At 40.8% G+C, this 19,570-nt stretch overlaps 2 protein-coding genes across 2 annotated transcripts; both read left to right on the top strand.

Moving 5' to 3' along the window:
* Nucleotides 1-250: 250 nt before the first annotated feature.
* MYCFIDRAFT_109809 (uncharacterized protein) lies at nt 251-1,557 on the top strand (the record flags this gene model as incomplete). The annotated part of the gene is made up of 2 exons (XM_007932864.1): nt 251-486; nt 537-1,557. Coding segments are annotated over 2 exons (1,257 nt in total), but the record flags the coding sequence as incomplete, so codon positions are not given.
* A 16,580-nt stretch (nt 1,558-18,137) lies between these two features.
* MYCFIDRAFT_212474 (uncharacterized protein) lies at nt 18,138-18,964 on the top strand. Its single transcript, XM_007932863.1, has one exon. The coding sequence runs from the start codon at nt 18,534-18,536 to the stop codon at nt 18,834-18,836; it is 303 nt and encodes a 100-aa protein (XP_007931054.1). The 5' UTR covers nt 18,138-18,533; the 3' UTR covers nt 18,837-18,964.
* The last annotated feature ends 606 nt before the right edge of the window (nt 18,965-19,570 follow it).

The following is a 19,570-nucleotide window of genomic DNA, read 5'->3' as shown; positions in this document are numbered from 1 at the left end:
ATCTTGTGCGAGCAAAGGATGAAAGTTGACCACATTGCGTGCTTGGTACCTGTTTTGTCACCACTATGGGCACCCAGCGCTGCATGCCGAGATTCTGCCGTCATGCAAGCATTCAGAGCTCTAACAAGCTCTCTGTACATCTCAACGAAATGAACTCTGCACCTGCTTCTAAACACCAACTTCAGGGCTTAAACATCATTTCCAAGATCTGGGAAAGACAAAAAAATTTCAAATGACCGACTCAGAAAAGCTTAGGATCGCAATCATCGGTGCAGGCATTGCTGGTCTTGCAACTACAATCGCACTCCAAAAACATAAAGGCATCGATGTACAACTCTACGAAAGAGCTTCCGAACTCCGGGAGATAGGTGCCAGTATAGCCTTGGGACCAAATGGCATGAAGACTTTAGAAAGGCTAGGTGTCCGTGAAGCACTTTCCGATGAACTTGCATTTCGAAACGAGTCTGGCTTTCCCATGGTATATCGGTTAGTCACTATAATCGTATTGTGCTAGCTTTCGACTAAATCCTCTGCAGGCATTGGAAGACAAATGAAGTAATATCGGTGGACGAACATCATGGCGACATTGCCTATCGACATCGCACGAGTAGATTCTATCGAGCACATTTGCAACAAGCTTTGGCAGCGCATGTTGATCCAGAAAGAATCCATCTCAATAGAAAATTTGTAGCTCTCGCTGAAGTCCAGGGGACAGGAGAAGTCCTCATCTCCTTCGCAAACGGTTCCACAACTTCCGCAGACATCGTCCTGGGCGCAGACGGCATCCACTCGGCAGTCCGACAGTCCTTCGTCCCAAAATCTCAACCAAAATGGACAGGCTGGGTAGCCTTCCGATCCATCTTCTCCGCCGACCTCGTCTCCCACATTCCCGGAGTCCTCGACGGCGCCTGTTTCTGGTGGAGTCAGAATCGGACATTTTTCTCCTCGAAACTCGGCAAGAATCTCTTCACCATCGTGGGCGGAAACTACAGCGATCCTGACGCGCCCGACGCTCTGTACAAAACATCGACATGGAACTCTGAAGGCGACTTGAAAGTCCTCAAAGACTTTTATCAAGACTGGCATCCGACCATCAGACAAATGATCGACGCTTCGCCGTATACGAGAATGTATCCCAACACTTTCGCTCCTGCGCTCGATACCTGGCTTCACGGAAATTGCAGCAATGTGACATACGCTGGTGACGCAGCTCACGCGCACGGAGGGGCTTTTGCTGCAGGAGGATCTTTGGCGTTGGATGATGCTTGGGCTTTTTCGCGGGCGGTTTTTCACGTTTACCCTCCTACCAGTACAGAGAAGCCGTCGAGAAAGGAGATTACGACGGCTTTGAAAATTTATGAGAGGACGAGAAAGCCGCATGCGGATCGCGTGTTGGCGACTGTGTATGCGAATAATCGGAAAGCTGTGGAGAGACTTGGGCGGGATGAGAGTGATGAAGAGCTGAAGACTAGGATGAGGAATCGGATGGATCCGTTTTGGATTCATGAGCATGATGTTGAGGCGAGTTTTGAAAGAGTTGTGGAAGAGATGGAGGGTAGTGGTGTTCAAGCGAGACTTTAGAGACCAGAATACAGATAGAAATGGATGAAGCAAATTTTGGTGTTGGGGAAACTAGATTGTCGAGGTAATTCTAGAAGCTCGAGTCGCGCACCAAAGACGATGTTACTTGATGTAACTGATGTATTGGAAGAAGGACTAATCTATATAGAAGTCCGAAGATAGAGTGCAGCAGTTGCAGCCTTAGGCATTAGGCACGTAATAGACCCTGATACCTAGGTATACACTCCAAGTTACCCCCTTAGCACGTGCATATCGCTATAGAATAAAACAAACAACACAATAGCTATTCTATTAGCAAAGCAAACAAGGGGTATTAGGTAAGTAGAAATAGGTAAACAAACTAGACTACTCTTAGGTTATATAGACAAAGCAAACAAAGGCCCTTTCTTCTTAGTACTTAGTAGCTAGCTTTGCAGCGCTCTTAATAGCGGCCTTGCAATCTACTAGATTTAGTTATTTAATAAAGCGGCCGTACTTAATTGCGAGCGAAGCTCGCCTTACAATAGCAACGTAGGTACCAATCCAGTTGCTAGAATGCGCACTCAGCTATACGTAACGCCAAGCCGACCCCGGATTTCAGAATCCTGCATACCTGATTGGTCAATTTCTATAAGTAGAGACTTTCGGAGCTAGCGCCGGTATCTCCGAACAAGCGCCGACTTCCCGAACAAGCGCCGACTTCCCGAACAACCGCCGACTTCCCGAACAACCGCTAGTAAAGCCTTTTGCCTTCCTTCTAATACTTCAAATATATAGTAAAATATATAGTAAAATATATAGTAAAATATACAAACAATTAATAAGAAAATTAATAAGAAAATTAACTAAAACATTAATAAAAGAATTTATAAAACAACTTTTAATAAAAGAATCTATAGAAAAATTAATTTTAATTATAGAAAACATACGATTTAAATTTATAAAATTACCGAAAAATATAAAATAGGTAAGTAAAACAAGTAAGATACTAAATAGAAAAACTGTAAAACATTAAAGAAAAAAATCAAAAATAGTTTTTTTAATAATACAAAAAGTAGTAATAGATATAAAAAATTAGAGAAAACTAGAATAAAAGTAAGTAATATATATAAAGTTAAAAATAATAAAGTAGTATCTAAAATACTAGAAAAGAAAAATAGTAATATAAAAATATAAAAATACTTATTCCTAAGAAACTATTCTAATAGAACTAAATCGTATAATAATAGTAATAGCTTTAAGGTCTAGCTTCGAGGTCTAAAGAACCGAATTAGCTTAGTATATATAAGGCGAAAGCTTCGCTCGCACTCCTCTAGGCACGCGCTAGCCGCCTAGGAGCACATATTCTTATTAAGCGGCTTAGTAAAGCTATCGGCTATCTAATTATATATACTAACCTATTAGACGACAATAGTACTATTAGCAATCTTCTCTCGAATATAGTAGATATAAGCATCTATATGCTTTGTACGGCTATTAATAGTAGACTTAGTAATAGCGATAGCGGACTAATTGTCCTCGTAGAGCGTAACTAGAAGAATATAGCTCTTATAACTAATTTCCCTTAAGGAGCGAGCTAAGGCAACTGCTTTCTTAGCCCCTATAGTAAGCTAAATATACTTAGCCTTAGTTAACGACAGTATAACGAGCGTCTAGCGGCCGGACTTATATAATAGAGGTCCGCCTATAATAGTAAAGTAGAAGCCGCCTATAGAGCGACAAGTAACTAGATTATTAGCCTATAAGGCGTTATAGTAACTAGCGAACTTAAGGTCGTCTTCGTTTAGGTTACCTTAGAAGCGCATACTACGGCTAAGGGTACTAACTAGGTACTTAATTAGCTAAAGAAGCGCGGTATAATACTCCTCGGTCGGGTTAGAAATAAATCGTAATAATAGGCTAGCAGTATAGCAAGCATCTAGCTAAGTAATTATTACTAGCTAGAGGGCTTTACTAACACCCTCCTAATATTAAGTCTTAAAGGCGGTACTAGCTATATAGCCTTTAGGTGCGCGTTAAATAGATATCTTAACGTAACGAGGCGCTATTAGAGTAGCTAGACCGATACGGCTACGTATACTATACTTCTCGTAGAGCCTATTTAAGTAGGCGTCCTAAACGACGTAGATAGTGCGCTTATTACAGTCGCGGATAATGCGTATGCCGAGATAGTAGTAAAGGTCGCCTAGTTCTCGCATATTAAAGCGCTTCTTTAGTAACTAAGTAACAGCTTCTAGTACTAATAGGCTATAGGCGATAATAATTATATTATCGACGTAGATAACAATAATCGAGCCGCTAATAACGTGCTTAAATACACAGACGTCGGATATTATTAGAATGAAGTCTAGGCTCTTTAAGTACTTCCGAAGCTCTTTATACTATAGCATTAGTAACTGCTTTAGACTATATAGGGCCTTTAGGTATCTAGGGACGGCAGAAGTGTTACTATAGGAGGAAGGGGTATAGGTAATTATTCTATACTCGGTATATATAGCCGGCATATATAGATCGAGAAGGAAAATGGCAGCGAACAATTAGAGACGAAGGGAAGATAGTTAAGAAGGAAGGGAGGACGAATAGAAAGCACTATATACTAGGGCAGAGGAGGTGCTAAAAGCGGAGGATGGAAGAACCCCTAAGAGGGCATATAGGATAATAATCTTAGAACTCCTTAGAGGACTGAAAGCAATCTACAACTAGGCAAGCTACGTAATTACAAAGGTAGCTAATACAGTCGTAGCAAAGATTACGAAGAAACAATAGGAGACAAGCCTAAACTACCGTACCTAGGCAGTAGTAGCTAGTTAGGAGGCGCTAAAACCCCCGAGGACAGTAGTTAGAGTCTATATTACGGACCTATAGGAGCAAAAGGAAATCTAAGGACTTATAGGGAAAGAGATTATAGAAAGAATTGCAGTTAAGGAGGTAATTAGGGCTAGGAACGAAGGTAAAGGGGTAATTAAGCTGTTTACAGTATAAGAGTAGGATAAAAAGAAGCTAGAAACATAAAAAGAATAGATAACTAAGATAGGGAAAACAGTAAAGGTCTCCTAACAATAGTTTATAATTATAGCCTATAGCATAATAAGAAGCTTTAAGGAAGAACGGGATGTTAAGAGCCTATAAAGACAAAACTAAGCTATATACCTAGGCCTAAAGATTACAAAAGTAGCATAGATCAAAAGGAAAATCGAAGAGACTAAGAAGCAGTCTTCCCTAATTATCTAGGTAGGGAGTACAGAGCAAGCTAATATAGTGCTAGACTAGGGGTTATTCTAGGACTTTGAAAGATTGGAAACAGAGATATATAGAAGCAACTATAGGATAATATAGTGCTTCAAATATCAACACTATAGACACTTAGTAGCTAAGTACATAAAGACAACTAACACTTGCTCCTATTATATAGGGGATTACTAGGTTAAAGAATACAAAGCATACAAGGGAGAAGCAAGATGTATATACTGTACTAAAAGACACCCCTCTTAGGCGAAGGAATGCCTAGTAAGAATATAGGCAGCTAGGAAGGCAAAGGAAGCTAGAATTAATACACTAAAAAGATATATAACAAGCTAGGGCAGCTAGGTATAGAAGCAACCTAGCTAAGTACTATAAAAGAGGTCTAGATAAGATAATAGGTTTACATTTAGGGCCTCACTAGCATAAGAGAGTTACTAGCAACTAGGGAGACTAAGATACCTTAATATTATAGGAAAGGAAGTAGGGCAGATAAAGCTTAGTTAAATGTTAGTCTAAAGTAAGGGAAGACTAAAGGAAAACTTATAGGGAAATAATATAGATAAAACCTAATAAACATTGTAACATTACTGAATATTATACAGTACAATGTTAATAAGAGTAAAGACAAGGTACAGAGGAGTTTCCTTTAAGTACTAAACCTAAAAGAACATTATATTATTGCAATCCAAGAGCCCTAGCTTAACCTATATACAAAGAGACTAGTAACAGTTAAAGACCTAAGATACCACCTAATTATCTACAACTAGGGAGCCCTAAGGACATACATCTATATTAGTAAGGAGATAGATATAGAAACCTAGCAGGCTATACTATAGGAGGATAGGGACCTAATATTAGTTTAAGTAGAGACATCCTAAGGTACACTCTAAGTCTACTATATATATAACCTACTACTAGACTTAAGAAGCAGTACCTAACTAAAAACCCTAGAAAGACTACCTAGAATTATCTAGGGGAACACCTACTAAATCCTACTTAGGGATTTCAACCTCTACTACCCCCTCTAGGGCTTAGACTTTACCCTAGCTTACCACTTCCTAGCAGGAAGGCTAATTAACATATTAGAGAGGGAAGGAATAGAAATTGTTACCCTAAAGGGACTAATTACTTAGGAGGCAAGAGGAAGCAGTAGTATACTAGACCTATACTTTGCATTACATTAGATTAGGAACAGGATTATAAGATATAGGGTTAACTAGGAGCTAGAAGAATCATTAGACCACTTCCCGGTATAGATTAAGCTAAATATCTAAGCCAATTAGGAAAGGGAACTAGAGGAGAAGCTTAACTAGAAAGGTGCTAAATAGGGCAGGATTAGGGAGGAACTAGAGAGGGACCCAAAACTAGAGGAACTCTTAATAAAGCACCTACTAAGGCTAGAGGATATTGACAAGGCAGTAGAAGAACTAATAGGAATCCTAAAATAGGTAGCTAGAAAGTATACCCTAGCAAAGAAACATTTACTATACTAGCAACTATACTAGACTAGTAAGTATATAAGGAAGGTTAAAGTAGCAAGGAAGGCTAGGAGGTAGTAAACACAAACCTATACCTAGGAAGTATAGGACAACTATAATAAAGCCTACTAGGAAAAGAAGATCTAGATTAAGAAAGACAAGATGCAAGAATAGAGATCTATAATAGGAATAATTACAAAGAAACTAGAGGAGATATAGAGGATAGCTAAATAGGTAAGGAGGCCTAAATAGGAAAAGAATATGCTACTACAATTCCTAGACATTATAGACTAATAAGGACAAATATAGACTATAATAGAAGGGAAAGCAAGAGCCCTAGGCTAACACTTCTTCTATAGAAAAGTACAAGCAGACCTATTAGATATAAAGGAGGAAGAATAAGAGACTCTACTGCTAGGTATACTAAGAGACACCTAGGTTAAACCCGAAACCATCGAAAGGATCCTAAAGAAAATTCTAGGCAATAAGGCACTAGGAGAAGACAAGATCTATAACAAACTCCTAAAAGCATATAGGAAGGGGCTAGCCCTAGTACTAGCTAATATCTTTTTATAAAGCCTAGCACTAGGACACTATCTAAGACCATTTAGGAAGTCCCTAACAGTAGTACTAAGGAAGCCCTAGAAGGAAGACTATATATAGCTTAAGGCCTATAGACCAATAGCCCTACTTAATATAATAGGCAAGGTACTAGAAAAAATTGTCGCTAAAAGGCTAATAACCTTTGCCGAAGAAAGGAACATCCTCCCTAAAGGCTAGATAGGAGGAAGAAAGAAGAGGTCAACACTAACAGCTATAGAACTAATTATAGAATAGATCAAGCATATCTAGTACTATAGTCAAAACTAGGTAGCAACCCTCCTCTCCCTTAACATCTTAGGAGCCTTTAATAATATCTCCTATAAAAGACTCCTATATATACTTAAACAGAAAGCTATACTAGACTAGATAGTCTAATTTATCTAGTCCTTCCTATAGGAAAGATCGATATAGCTTATTCTAGGCAAATTCAAATCAGACCTAATGCTAACTGAAAAGGGAATCCCCTAAGGATCAATACTCTCCCTAATCCTCTTCCTTATCTTTATAGTAGACCTACTCCTACTCCTAGAATCAAAAAATATATTAGCATTAGGGTTTGTAGATAACACAAACATCCTAGCCTAGTCTAAGACAACAGAAACTAACTGCAAGATCCTAGAAGAGAAGCACTAGGAGTATAAAAAATAGGTAAAGAGGCATAGAGCAAAATTCGCCCTAGAAAAGTACTAGCTTATCTACTTTAGCAAGGCTAAATCAACCTATAATATAAAGCAATCAATCACTATCTAAGGCTTTAAAACCCAACTATTAGCAGAGCTTAGGGTACTAGGGATCTAGCTAGATCCAAAACTAAATTAGGGACTATAAGTAAAGAAGGCAAAGCAGAGGGCAGATACTAATATGCAATCTATTAATAGGCTTATAGCCTCTATATAGGGGGCTACATTCGAGAAAGCTAAAGTTATATACAAAGCAATTGTTAAGCTAGTAATACTATATAGAGCATAGATATAGACAGCCTAAGAGAAAACACTAAAGAGGATTGAGTAACTAGTTAGTAGGTCCTAAACCTAAAGCCTAAAGAAAATCCTAGGAGTATACAAAACTATACTAATAAGGGTAGTAGAAATAGAATTAGGGATCCTACTAGTTAAACAATACTTTAAGGGACTAAGACACTAATATACAGCAAAGACAATAGAATATCTAGTCTAACAGACTATCTAAAAGGCACTAGACAAGATAAAAGCCTAGTATATTAGGACTAGGAGGCGAGATAGACTATAAATAACTCCCTAGAAAGTCAAAGACCTAGAGCAATATAGAGTCTTAATAAGAGAAATACTAGAGAAAGAGCTTTAGGGACTAAATATAAGGCCAAAGGAAGATAAGCTAAAGGGAGAGAAACAAAGCCTAGTAGAATCAATTGCTAGGTACCTATAGGAGTAGGAATAGAACAAAACACAAGTTAGACTAGGAACCCTAAAGGTACTGATTAAATTTAGTCAAAACAACCACTAGCTCTATAAGGACCTAAACAGGGCCGAGGCAAGCCTAGCTATCTAAATCAGATCTGAACATATTAGACTTAGATCTTACCTATTTAGAAGAAACGTCCTAGGAATTGAAAGCAGAGCGTACTAATATAGCTACTAATCTTAGAACCCTAAGTATATACTGCTAGTCTGCCCTTAATAGTTAGAAGGCAGAAGTAATTAGAGACTAAAAGCAATAGAAAGGGAATACGACAAGCTAATCTAGAGCAAAGAAGACCTAACAATAGAAAGGGAATACGACAAGCTAATCTAGAGCAAAGAAGACCTAAAGAGGATAGTAAAGTAGATTATTAAAAAGGGATTTATATAACAATTCGCACTAGTAAGGGAAACTAAGGAGTAGATAAGAAGGAGGGAAGAAGAGGGGGAAAGAAGGGCAGGGTAGCAGGCAAGGTAGTCAGAGGGTAACAACTATAACACTAGTGCACCCTAGAGGAAGGAAAATAAGGAAACGAGGAAGATTAGCACTTATAAATAGGATAGGAGGGAGGTTTTTACCAACTAAGTTAGTTTCCTACCTAAAACAATACATAGAAACAGACCTGCATAGGCCGAAAGGCACTACAACAGGCAAATGAAATATCTATCTATCTATATAGGGCCTTTAGTAGCAGGCAAACTATGCCCTTACTACTACGGTCTTTAAAGCCGTATAGCTGTTTAACGTAGATCTTATGCTTATTACTAATAAGTGCGTTAAGGAAGGTAGTTAGAATATCGTACTACTTAGCCTCTAGGTCGTAATAAGCAATTAGGCTAAACAAGGCTCGAAGCGTGCAAGGCTTAGCAATAGCCGTATAGGTCTCGTTATAATCCTGTCCTTTAACCTATATAAAGCTACGGACGACCTAACGAGCCTTAAACCGGCTTACATTGCTATTAGCGTCTCGCTTAATAGTAAAGACCTATCGGCTACGGACAACCTTCCTACCTTCTAGTACCTCTAACCGAGATATATATACCTATATATAGTTGTCGATTAGTAACTTGTATTTAGCCTTATAGGCCTCCTTCTACTATAGCTAATATAGTAACTAAGTCGCCTCCTTGTAGCTCTTTAGAATAGGAATGGTTTCCTTAGGCTTGTTAGACTGTTTAGCAATATAATAGGAAGCTATAAAACCCTTAATATAGGCTATCGGCATATTAGCTATTATACGTCGAGTTAACCGCTTAACACTATAATTAGCTAGATAGCTACGTAATAGGTTACAAGCCGACTTGTTACTCCGTATCTTGCGCGTAGAACGATTACTAACAGCTTTAGCTAGTCGCTTAAACTTAGGCAACTAGCCTAGCTCGCCCTTCTTAGCGTTTAGATTATATACTAGCTCTTCCTCGGCTAACTAAAAGCTATCTTTATTACTTAAAGCTAGTAGTTGAACGTCTAGAAGGTCGTTATCGATTAGTAACGGATTAGCGACCTTATTAGCTATTTCCTATGCAGGTCCTTATGCAGGCTGTTCTTCTTGCTAAGCTAGAAGCCGCTAGACTATACTAGTAGCCTCGGCAGGCGACGGAGCCTCGTTGCTTGTAGAATTAAACAAAGCCGGTATAATAGACTTAAGGGTGACAAACTCGTTCTTAGACAAGTCGTTAGCATTAGTATATAGCTTTATGCTATCTAGAAGCAGGAGGTTAAGGTTACCCCCTAACTTAATAAACTAGACGTCCTTAGAAGCAATAACCTTGTATTAATTAGGTAGGTAAATTATGTATTTTCCGGAGTCTATAGAGCCCTTAGCGTAGCTAACTAGCTTGCTAACTAGGCCTCTACTATCTATCTTCTTTCTACGAGTAACACTATAATCGTAGGCAATTAACGTATAGCTATACGCTCGAAGGTACTAAAGACGCGGCTGTGTCCGAGACTAATTAAGCTCCCTAGCTACAATAGTATAGGGGCTAAGACCTTCTAAGGTTCTAGGTGTAATATTAAGGACCTATATAGCGGAGGTAATAGCATATAGCTATAGAGACTTTAGAAGGTTAGCCTATAGCATTATCTTTCTCGTAGTCGTATATACGATATAATTGCTAACCTTAGCAAGGCTATTCTAAGTTAAAGAATAAGGTGCAGTAACTTGTAGTATAATGCCCTCGTCTCGAGCCTAATTTAATAGCTAATTTCCGCCGTATTTACTCCCTCTATCGAGGCGGTAGATTAGGATTAAGTAACTAGTCTATATACGGATATATACACGATAGTCCTTAATAGCTACTACAGCCCCTAACTTAAGCGTACTAGTATATTCGTGTCGATAGCCTAACTTAGCGCATGTGAATAGTGTAAAATAGCGCTCCTATAATAGACTAGGATTAGTAATAGTAACTACATTAACATAGACAATGTAATAGATCGTAGATAGTCGCACGCGTAGCAGCCGATTGTATTCCTTATGTAATATAGCTATACGATAGGCAATGCAGTTGCGGAAGTCCTTCTTAGCACTAGTAATAATAATCTAACCCTTAGATTCTATTCTTAGCAACTTGCGGTAATAAATATAGCTATATCGCAGATGCTATTTATCTATAGTGCCTGTAGGCACCCTCTTCTTTAATAAAAGGGCAACTACTCTACTATCTAGACTAGAGGTTAGTATATAGAGGTAGGGGAGACTATTCTTACGGTATATCTAAGCGACAGTGACCTTATTGCCCTTTACTATCGTAAACAGCATACGCTTATTATTACGGTAGAAACAACCCTTGTCGGCAAGCTTCTTAGTAGATAGAAGGTTAGCTACTAGACTAGGCATATATAGTGTATTAGACAGCTTTATGTTGCTTATACTACGCTTATTAATAACCTCTGTCTAAGCTATACTAACTATCGTAGCGTGCTTCGTATTGCCTCTAAACCGGATAGGAATGTAGCAGCCTTTACATTTAATAAGCAGCGAAGGGTTATTAACTATATATATGCTAGTACCTAAGTCGACAACCTAATTAGTAGTACGAGTGCTAGCCGTAAGAGCCGTAGAAACCTAGTCGCTAATAGTAACTATAGTACTTGTAGTAAAGGCGTAGTTGTTGTTTAGGTCTAATAATACCCCTAGGGTAGCATTAGCCGTATACAGTCCTTAGGTACTATTCTAACTAGATAGCGACTGTTGCTATTATTGCTATATAGTTAGTCTACGCTGCTACTATTGCTACTATACCCCCTTCTTCTTAGCCTTCTGCTGTTTACGACGCAGTCGGTCTTCCTTCTTTAGATAAGAGTATTTAGTATAGCAGCGGTCGGAAGGGTAAGTGCCTTAGTAGTGCGAGCACTTCTTACGATTCTAACTATTCTAGCTGTTTCTACTACGACTACGACTATTATTATTGTTTCCGCGGCTACTACGACCGCTACGGTTCGAGTTACCTCGACTGTTGTTATTACTATTGCTACCTTACTATTATAGTTAGCGCTAAAGACTAAAGAAGCCGTTATATTAGGCCTAGTTTAATTAAGCTACATTTTTATTAAGTAACGCGCTAATAATGTTGTTAAGTGTATTATCGTTAATAGTGTATTCGGAGGCGCGTATCTGCTTTCGGCGCATCTATGCGAAAGCCTCGTAGAATAGAGAGATCTATATAATAAACATATAGATAGCCTAGTATTAGCTAATAGCTAATTTAGTATCCTTTAAGGTACTAAGCTTCTTCTTATACTTATTATAGAACTTCTTAATGTCCTTGCTATTATACCGAAGGGTAATATATTCCTAGTAGAGTATAAATTTAGTAGACCTACCTTTACTAGTATATTTCTTATATAGGTAAGTCTATACTTCCTACGATATAGCGAGACTAAGCAACGACTACTAAACCTCGGCGATATAGTTAGTAAAGATCTACGTACGCGCTAATTAATCTTTTGCTTCCTATTTATCTTATCGGTTTTTAAAATCTAACTAAGTTTTAGAAGATAACTTAATATTAGGCTTTAGGCGGGTCCCTTAGATATAGCGCTATACCTATATGCCTTTAAGGGCACCCTTAGCGGTATAAGACTATAATAGGTAATTTTCCTTATTTTTTAGCTTAGGAATGTTGCTTATATAAGCGTTAGTAGTTATAGAGGGAGCTATTATAGATAGCGACAGCGATATAGAAAGAGACTATAGATTTGTTTTAAGGGGCGGCCGATAGGCGCGCCTACGTTCTAGTATAGCGGATAGCTAATACTAATATAGCGGATAGCTAATACTAATAGCGACTAACTCGAGTCGGACTAGTATCTGCTAGAATACTCGAGGATAGCGGCAGCGGCGACGATATTAGTATCGGCGCAATTTTTAGTAACGAGCGCTATCTACGTAGTAGTCGGATTAACTATTAGAAAAACGTATAGAATACGTTAGAAACGTAGGGGGCTTATAACCACTTAATGTAACTAATGTATTAGAAGAAGGACTAATCTATATAGAAGTCCGAAGATAGAGTATAGCAGTTGCAGCCTTAGGCATTAGGCACGTAATAGACCCTAATACCTAGGCATACACTCTAAGTATATTGCTATTACAGCCCCGTCTACGAGCAAGAAGTACAGCTGTTCTTAGTTAAGGGTGCTTATTATTAATCCTATCTAGTAGAAATGGAAAATCCGAATATCGGACGCTCGTAGTTAAAACCCCCGCAGTCGAACTCCTAACTTAGTTATTTGCTAGACAATAGTTCTACTTAAACGTCGGGTATGCTATAGCTCTACTAGTTATCTTCGAAGCGTAGTAGAAGGGGCAAGTAGTAAGATAAAGTCGTTAGCGGACAGGTGCATCGTCCGGATAAGCAATATTTGCGCAGGCCGCGTCTTTAGTACGCGTAAGGCCGGTCCTATGCCTCGAGACTAAACCGAGCCCTAGCTACCCGCCCGAGCCCTAGTATATCCCGGTGCTAGCACTATTGTAGAATCGCCTCTGTATTAAATTACGTGCTCTTTCCGCCTAATATAGGCTGTTTCTATTCCTAGTTAGTGTTATTAATAGGCGCGTAGCGTATTACCTAGGAAGTCGCGCCTCGAATTCTACCGTAGACCTAAAGTTCGCATTTCTTCCCCCTTTTATAGTAGATTACCTAGTAATTACCGAAAATAGCTAAATCTCTATCCTACGACGAGTTTCTCGATAAAGTTATCGCTAGCGGCGGTAACGGCGCGGCGGCGGTAGTAGTAGTTAAGTCGTAGGAAGAGGTAGAAATAGCGATAGAAGGCGCGCTCTCGGCGGTAGTTATTAAGTCGTAGGAAGAGGTAGAAATAGCGGTAGAAATAGCGGTAGAAGGCGCGCTCTCGGCGGTAGTTATTAAGTCGTAGGAAGAGGTAGAAATAGCGGTAGAAATAGCGGTAGAAGGCGCGCTCTCGGCGGTAGTTATTAAGTCGTAGGAAACACGTATTCGAGGTCGTAGTCGCTTACTAAACGTGCCTCGAGAACGTATATCGCTTCCTAACTATCGATTAGTGTTACTACGCCCTTAGAAGTACCCGTTCTTACTAAAGGAGCGCTTTCGTAGTCTAATACCGTGCGAGTCGCAGTTTCTATCTTATCGAGCCCTCGAGTCGTACGTCTATACCTTCGGAAAGGCGACTAGATACGAGTTTAAGTAGTATAAGCCGTAGAAGAATAAGAATGGTATTAAATATCGCTACCGCTAGGTATATAGTTGCTTCGGCTTACTAGATAAGCGCACTTAGAAGGAAGTAATAAAGCGGAAGTTAACCTCGAAGAAAATAGGTTGTAAATTCTACTTCTACGCTATTACTATCGACCCGAGCTAGCCTAAAGGTTAATAGGTTATCCGGTATTCTACTAAAGAAGATTACTGCTTCTATAACTATAAGAAGGACGATATCGTCGCTCTTACTACGTATAGGCGCCGCTCGAGATCCGCGGAGTTCCTTAAACAACTAGAGCGCTTATAGCAGTCTCGTATATTAACCTCGAAGATTATAGCCTACTTCCGCGGCCGTAGTATTATTCTTAAGCCGAAGGACGTACGGAATGTCGTATAGGCTCGCAATATAGACGCTCGATAACAGATGAACTAGGCTTAGCGGATAGTTAAGTTATTAGACGAGAATAGCATATTCTACGATATTTACGAGAACCCTAAGAACGGTGCTATTCGAAGTATAGTTACGCTCTACCCTAAGTCCCTCGAGGCCTTTAAGAATACGCTATATACCTTTATTATTAATATAATGTATTTAACTAATATCTATAACCTCGAGCTTCTAGATATTGTCGCTGCTAGACCGATAAATAACACTATTAAGCTTAGTGTTAGCCTTGTCCGTCCGAAGCTAGATAAACCGGACTTTATAGAGTTGTTACGCTTACTGCGGAAGGGCCTCGAATAAGCCGGTTATCTAATGCCCCTAGTTATTAGTACTAATCGCGAAGAGTTACTAATCTACGCTATTAAGGAGGTTATACTAGAAGCTAAGAATATCGTATATAACTAGCATCTACAGTAAGATGTATTAACTCGTATCCGTAAGGAACGGGGGGAGTTTAGATAAGTAAAGAGCGCTAACGGTAGCTAGATTGATAGTCCTTAAACTAGTAAGTTTCTACGGTTGTTTACTTATATAGTCTATAGCTAGACTGAAGCCGAGTTTAATAAGAACGTACGGAAATTGGACAACGTGTATCCTATATTTAAGGCCTATCTTAATAACAACTAGTAGCGATATAAGGTCTATATCGTAGACTACTAGACTAACGAAGTTCTATACTTTAGTTATAAGACAACCTCGCGAGTTAAAGCTACATATAGACGTATTAAAGTCTAGCTTAACTATAGTAGCCGCTACGATATCTTTACCTTATTTAAGAGCCTTCTTAACTAGTAGAAAGAAGGGTATAACCGTCGCCGTATTCGCCTTGCTAAGAACCTAAAGAGGTATAACAAGGTACTTACTAGACTATTTTAAGCAAGCGTTTCTCGAGTTATAAGCGATTACTACCTTCTCGAGGTAAAGGTTCTATACTAACGCGCTAACGACCTCCTACGGACTATAACTAACGAGAATAGCAACGAGATTAAGCACTTAGCGTACTCGTATACCTACTTACAATGCCGCTATAACGACTACCTTAGTAAGACCTATAGTTATCCTTGCAAACACGATATTATAAAGCTTCTCGAAATAGGTAGAAGCCGCGCTATACTATTGCCGAGCTACTTCTATAAGTACTAGTTAATTAATTTCCGTAGAACGTTCAATCTACGAGAACCGGAAGTAATCTTTAGTAACCGCAAACCTCTTACTAGCGGAGCTATATTATATACTATAAAGCGAGTAGTAACGGCTCGAGAACTAGATAATTTAAATAAGACTATAGCGGCTAAGAAGCGGAAGACTTTAATAGTAAGAATAGCGGACTTTATACTCGAGCCTAGCGTATCGCTTACTTAGTTAAGAACTACCGTTAAGTACTATAAGTGCGTAAAGAGCTAATGCCGCACTTAATAGTGCCCTTGCTAGAAGGCTAATCGACCGTATAGCTCTACTTACTATCTAAGCGGCTTCGAGTGTTATAATTTACGAGTTAAGCCTTTATTATTACTTCTAGCTACTCCGGAGCTACCTTCTAAGCTAGATCTACTTCGCCGAGAGATTAAGGACCTTCGAGTACGTAAGAACAACCGTCTATAGTTAGAAGAATAGTAGGTAAGACAATAGGTGGAACATAACCGCTAATAGGCGGCATTCTATAAGCAATAACGACAATAGGCTACTTAGTACTACCGCTAGTAGCTATCGCTTATATAGCTAGTACGGTAGACAATAAGCCCTCTATACTATAACGTACTACAATAACAGCACTATTAGTTTACTTAGTACTATTAGTTTACTTAGTAATAGTAGTATACTAGTTAGTAGCTAAGAGACTAGTATAAGCTAGTATATATAGCTTCGCGTAGTTATAAGGCGGTAGGTCGTAATCCGCTTAGACCTAAGTAGATAGCTAACAACTAATAATACCTTCAATTTTGCTATACTACTAATTTGCTAACAAACTTTGGCTTTATAGCTAGTAGTAGTATTGCACTGTATAGTATATAGTAGTTGCCCGGCTAGCGGGGCCTGCATCGACGCGATTATCCGCTTCTATACGCGATTATGTATAGAACAGCCGATCTCGTAATCTCGGGATATGCTGGGGCTCGGGCGGGTAGCTAGGGCTCGGTTTAGTCTCGAGGGGTCCTGCGTGTTTCTGCACCCCGGATCTGGAACAACCACGGACAGTCGCCTGAGATGTCTCGGACAGTAGTAGCGATGTCTGTCGACGAAGCTCCCCAGTCTCGTGCTCGGCCCCAGATTTCCCCTCTCCAGGACCGTGGATCCTCTCTCTGCCCGAAAGGAACCAATCTTCACGTTTCATCTATACTGCGTCGATACATACCTACCAACCCCTTTGCCGCCGCGTCGCGCCGAGCATGAATCGCTGTGAAGTGTCAGAAGATAGATGAAGAGCATGCGGAAGCCACTCGAAATGCTATGCAGCTGTCGTAGTCTGCAAGCCATATTTGTCAGGCCAGATTGCTTGAGAGATGCTGTGGCAACGTAAGTGGTTTCACACAATATCTGTGCCGTTTGTCGCTCCGTCGAGTCCGTTGGCGCCGTGTGGTCTAGATCCATCCAGTACAGAGCACGGTTATGGTTGAGATCGCCTGCACTCAATAACATGCGTTCTTCCAAGCATACTTGTTGCGTCGTACATACGCTTCTGCACGATCAGATTGCCTGCAGAGCCTTTCAATAGTTAGCGGTCCGAGAGTCAGGCGCATACTCAAACTTGCCACCGCGTTGAGACGGGCCCGGCTTGCGATGGACGAGGCGAACGGGATACAGACATCTTCCACTGCTTCCGGGCTGCGTGAAATCGGTGAGAATAATGCAACGAGCCAAGCAGCGATTCATCCAGAAAGGGTTACATGGCTCACTATTCTAGTCTTCTAAAACGAAAATAATGCATGCTTTCGGCGAGCGAGTCTTGCATCCTCAACGCCTCGCACGTGCCTAGGAATCCTCCCCGATCTATTTGTGGCTGCTAGTCAGACGAAGGTTCAGATTTTCATGCGCCTCTGCATAGAATAGATGGCTGTTGCTGTGTGGATTTTTGGTGTGCTCTAATAATTCTACTATCGCACGCGGAGATGTTGTGAAAGCTCAGACGGATGCATGTGGCTGTCAGATTGCACAAGCCAACGAATGTGACGTGACGTGATGCCGTGCAAGCTGACATCCTTGGTCCTTCATATGCTGCCAACTTTGGCCGCTGGCTGGACTCTGGAGCCCCAGCGATCGGCGCTTTCTGTCGACCGTGCTTGGTCGTCTCGAGACTCGATTCCTCCGCCGACAAAACTTGCCGAACGGCGACACGCCTAGACCATCCTCACAGGTGACACAGCGTCTTATCACTGCTCTTTTGGGGAACGGGCAACGTGATCGCCTTCTCAGTCATCATTAATTGACCTTGCACAAGCTAACATGCGGCGTGGCGTCTTTTCCCTTCGCAGAATGGCTGAGTGTTACCAGCCCGGCAGTCAAAATTGACCGTCTGCAGGGTTCTGTCCCACGACCTAGGATCTTTGCAGGCACCGCGGTCCGTTGGTGTCGCAGCCTCACAGGGTGAGGTGGAAGCTTGCGTGGTAGGGTCTATCTGGATCTCAGATACAAAGACCTCGTGCCCGCCTCCGCCCGCCTCCGCATATCTGACCACTATTGTATACCTGTTCTTCTGACTGTCGCTACTATATCTGTCTATCGACAACAGTTCTAAGAACATACTTCAACAAGCATACACTTTACTCTACACAACATGGCTTCAAAGTTTGTCGAGATCCTCGACACCGACAACACTCCATACTCGCGATCAAATGTCAGCCTCGCAGATGTTTTGGCAGAAACTCGTCGACGATCAGAGTCGCAAGGCAGCCTAGCCAGCGTAAGCGACAGGTCATCGTCGCCGACTTCTTCCGTTTCAAACCAGCCTATTCAGCCAGTCAATGCGATCAAGACAAGATTTCGGGCATTCTCTCTCAAGAAGGGTTGAAGGAAGCAAGGATCGACTTTCGGAAAAGAACATTACAACACCGACAACTACGATGCGTGGCCAGAAGATGTGACCCGCAAATGCAAACTTCTCTAAATTGCATCGTTCCAAGCGACTCAAACCTGAACGATCTGGATGACGGATTGATCGAAATCGAAGAACGATTTGACTTCTGCATCGATCATGAGTCGAATATACGACACTCGGCTTTGTGCTACAACACCGAGCAGAAAGCCACGGCATGCTCAGAGGAGAGCACATTGAACATACCCCGTGGCGGTGAAACAGAGGAACCGCGACAAGCAGCAACAGCCGCCGACGAGGATTTGGACCGAGCAGTCAGATCTGGTGATGTACAGGCACACCCACGACTGTCAAATTAGCACAGTCTGACAGAAGTGAAATTTTGACACGAGACCCTTTCTCGGGGAGATGATGCTGTAGCAAGCGACGATGAAACGATTCTATCTAGAGATACCCATGTAATGAATTTGGATGCCTATTGCTGTACAAACTCTTCGGATTACTGTCTAACCCCGCTCGAGATCGAACACATGTCCTTCGTTAGACTGGACTAGGCACAGCTGACATGTCTTGAATTGACGTAGTGCTCAAGCCACAAATTGTGCAGCTGACCACGGAGCGGCGTAACTTCGAATGAATATCGGTTTCGGTCGTGGTCAGCGTCGACACTTGATCTCAATTTGTCCGGGTTCGCTGAGGAACGATATCCCCGTGTCCCGGACGAAACTGCACCTTGTTCGTTTACCTCACCAAAACATCTTCCCTCCCTTGTTGTATAGACCGACAGACCAAATAACATAACTCTTGTTTCTCCAACCAACTAGTTCCAATTCTATTCCGAAAACTCACATCTCTGTCTCTTTCTTCGATACACCAACGTGTCTAGGGACCCACGCAAGTTCTTGCTTGGTCTACCCTGTTGCTCACAGGCTTCATTCTCGGATCGATCATCGAAAAAGCCAAGATCCTTGTTTCTCTGCAGGACATGCTATCCTGTCTGTGTTTGAAGGTGTGTGACGTCTTGGTTCTTGGTGTTGTATTCGACATGACGGGACGGGATTGTGAGATGAAGAAGGGGGATTTTTTTTTAGGA

Source organism: Pseudocercospora fijiensis, assembly GCF_000340215.1.
Source record: "Pseudocercospora fijiensis CIRAD86 unplaced genomic scaffold MYCFIscaffold_9, whole genome shotgun sequence".
Lineage (NCBI taxonomy): Eukaryota > Fungi > Ascomycota > Dothideomycetes > Mycosphaerellales > Mycosphaerellaceae > Pseudocercospora > Pseudocercospora fijiensis.
Note: the sequence above shows the minus strand (reverse complement) of the source record. Positions and strands in the feature narration are given on the sequence as shown.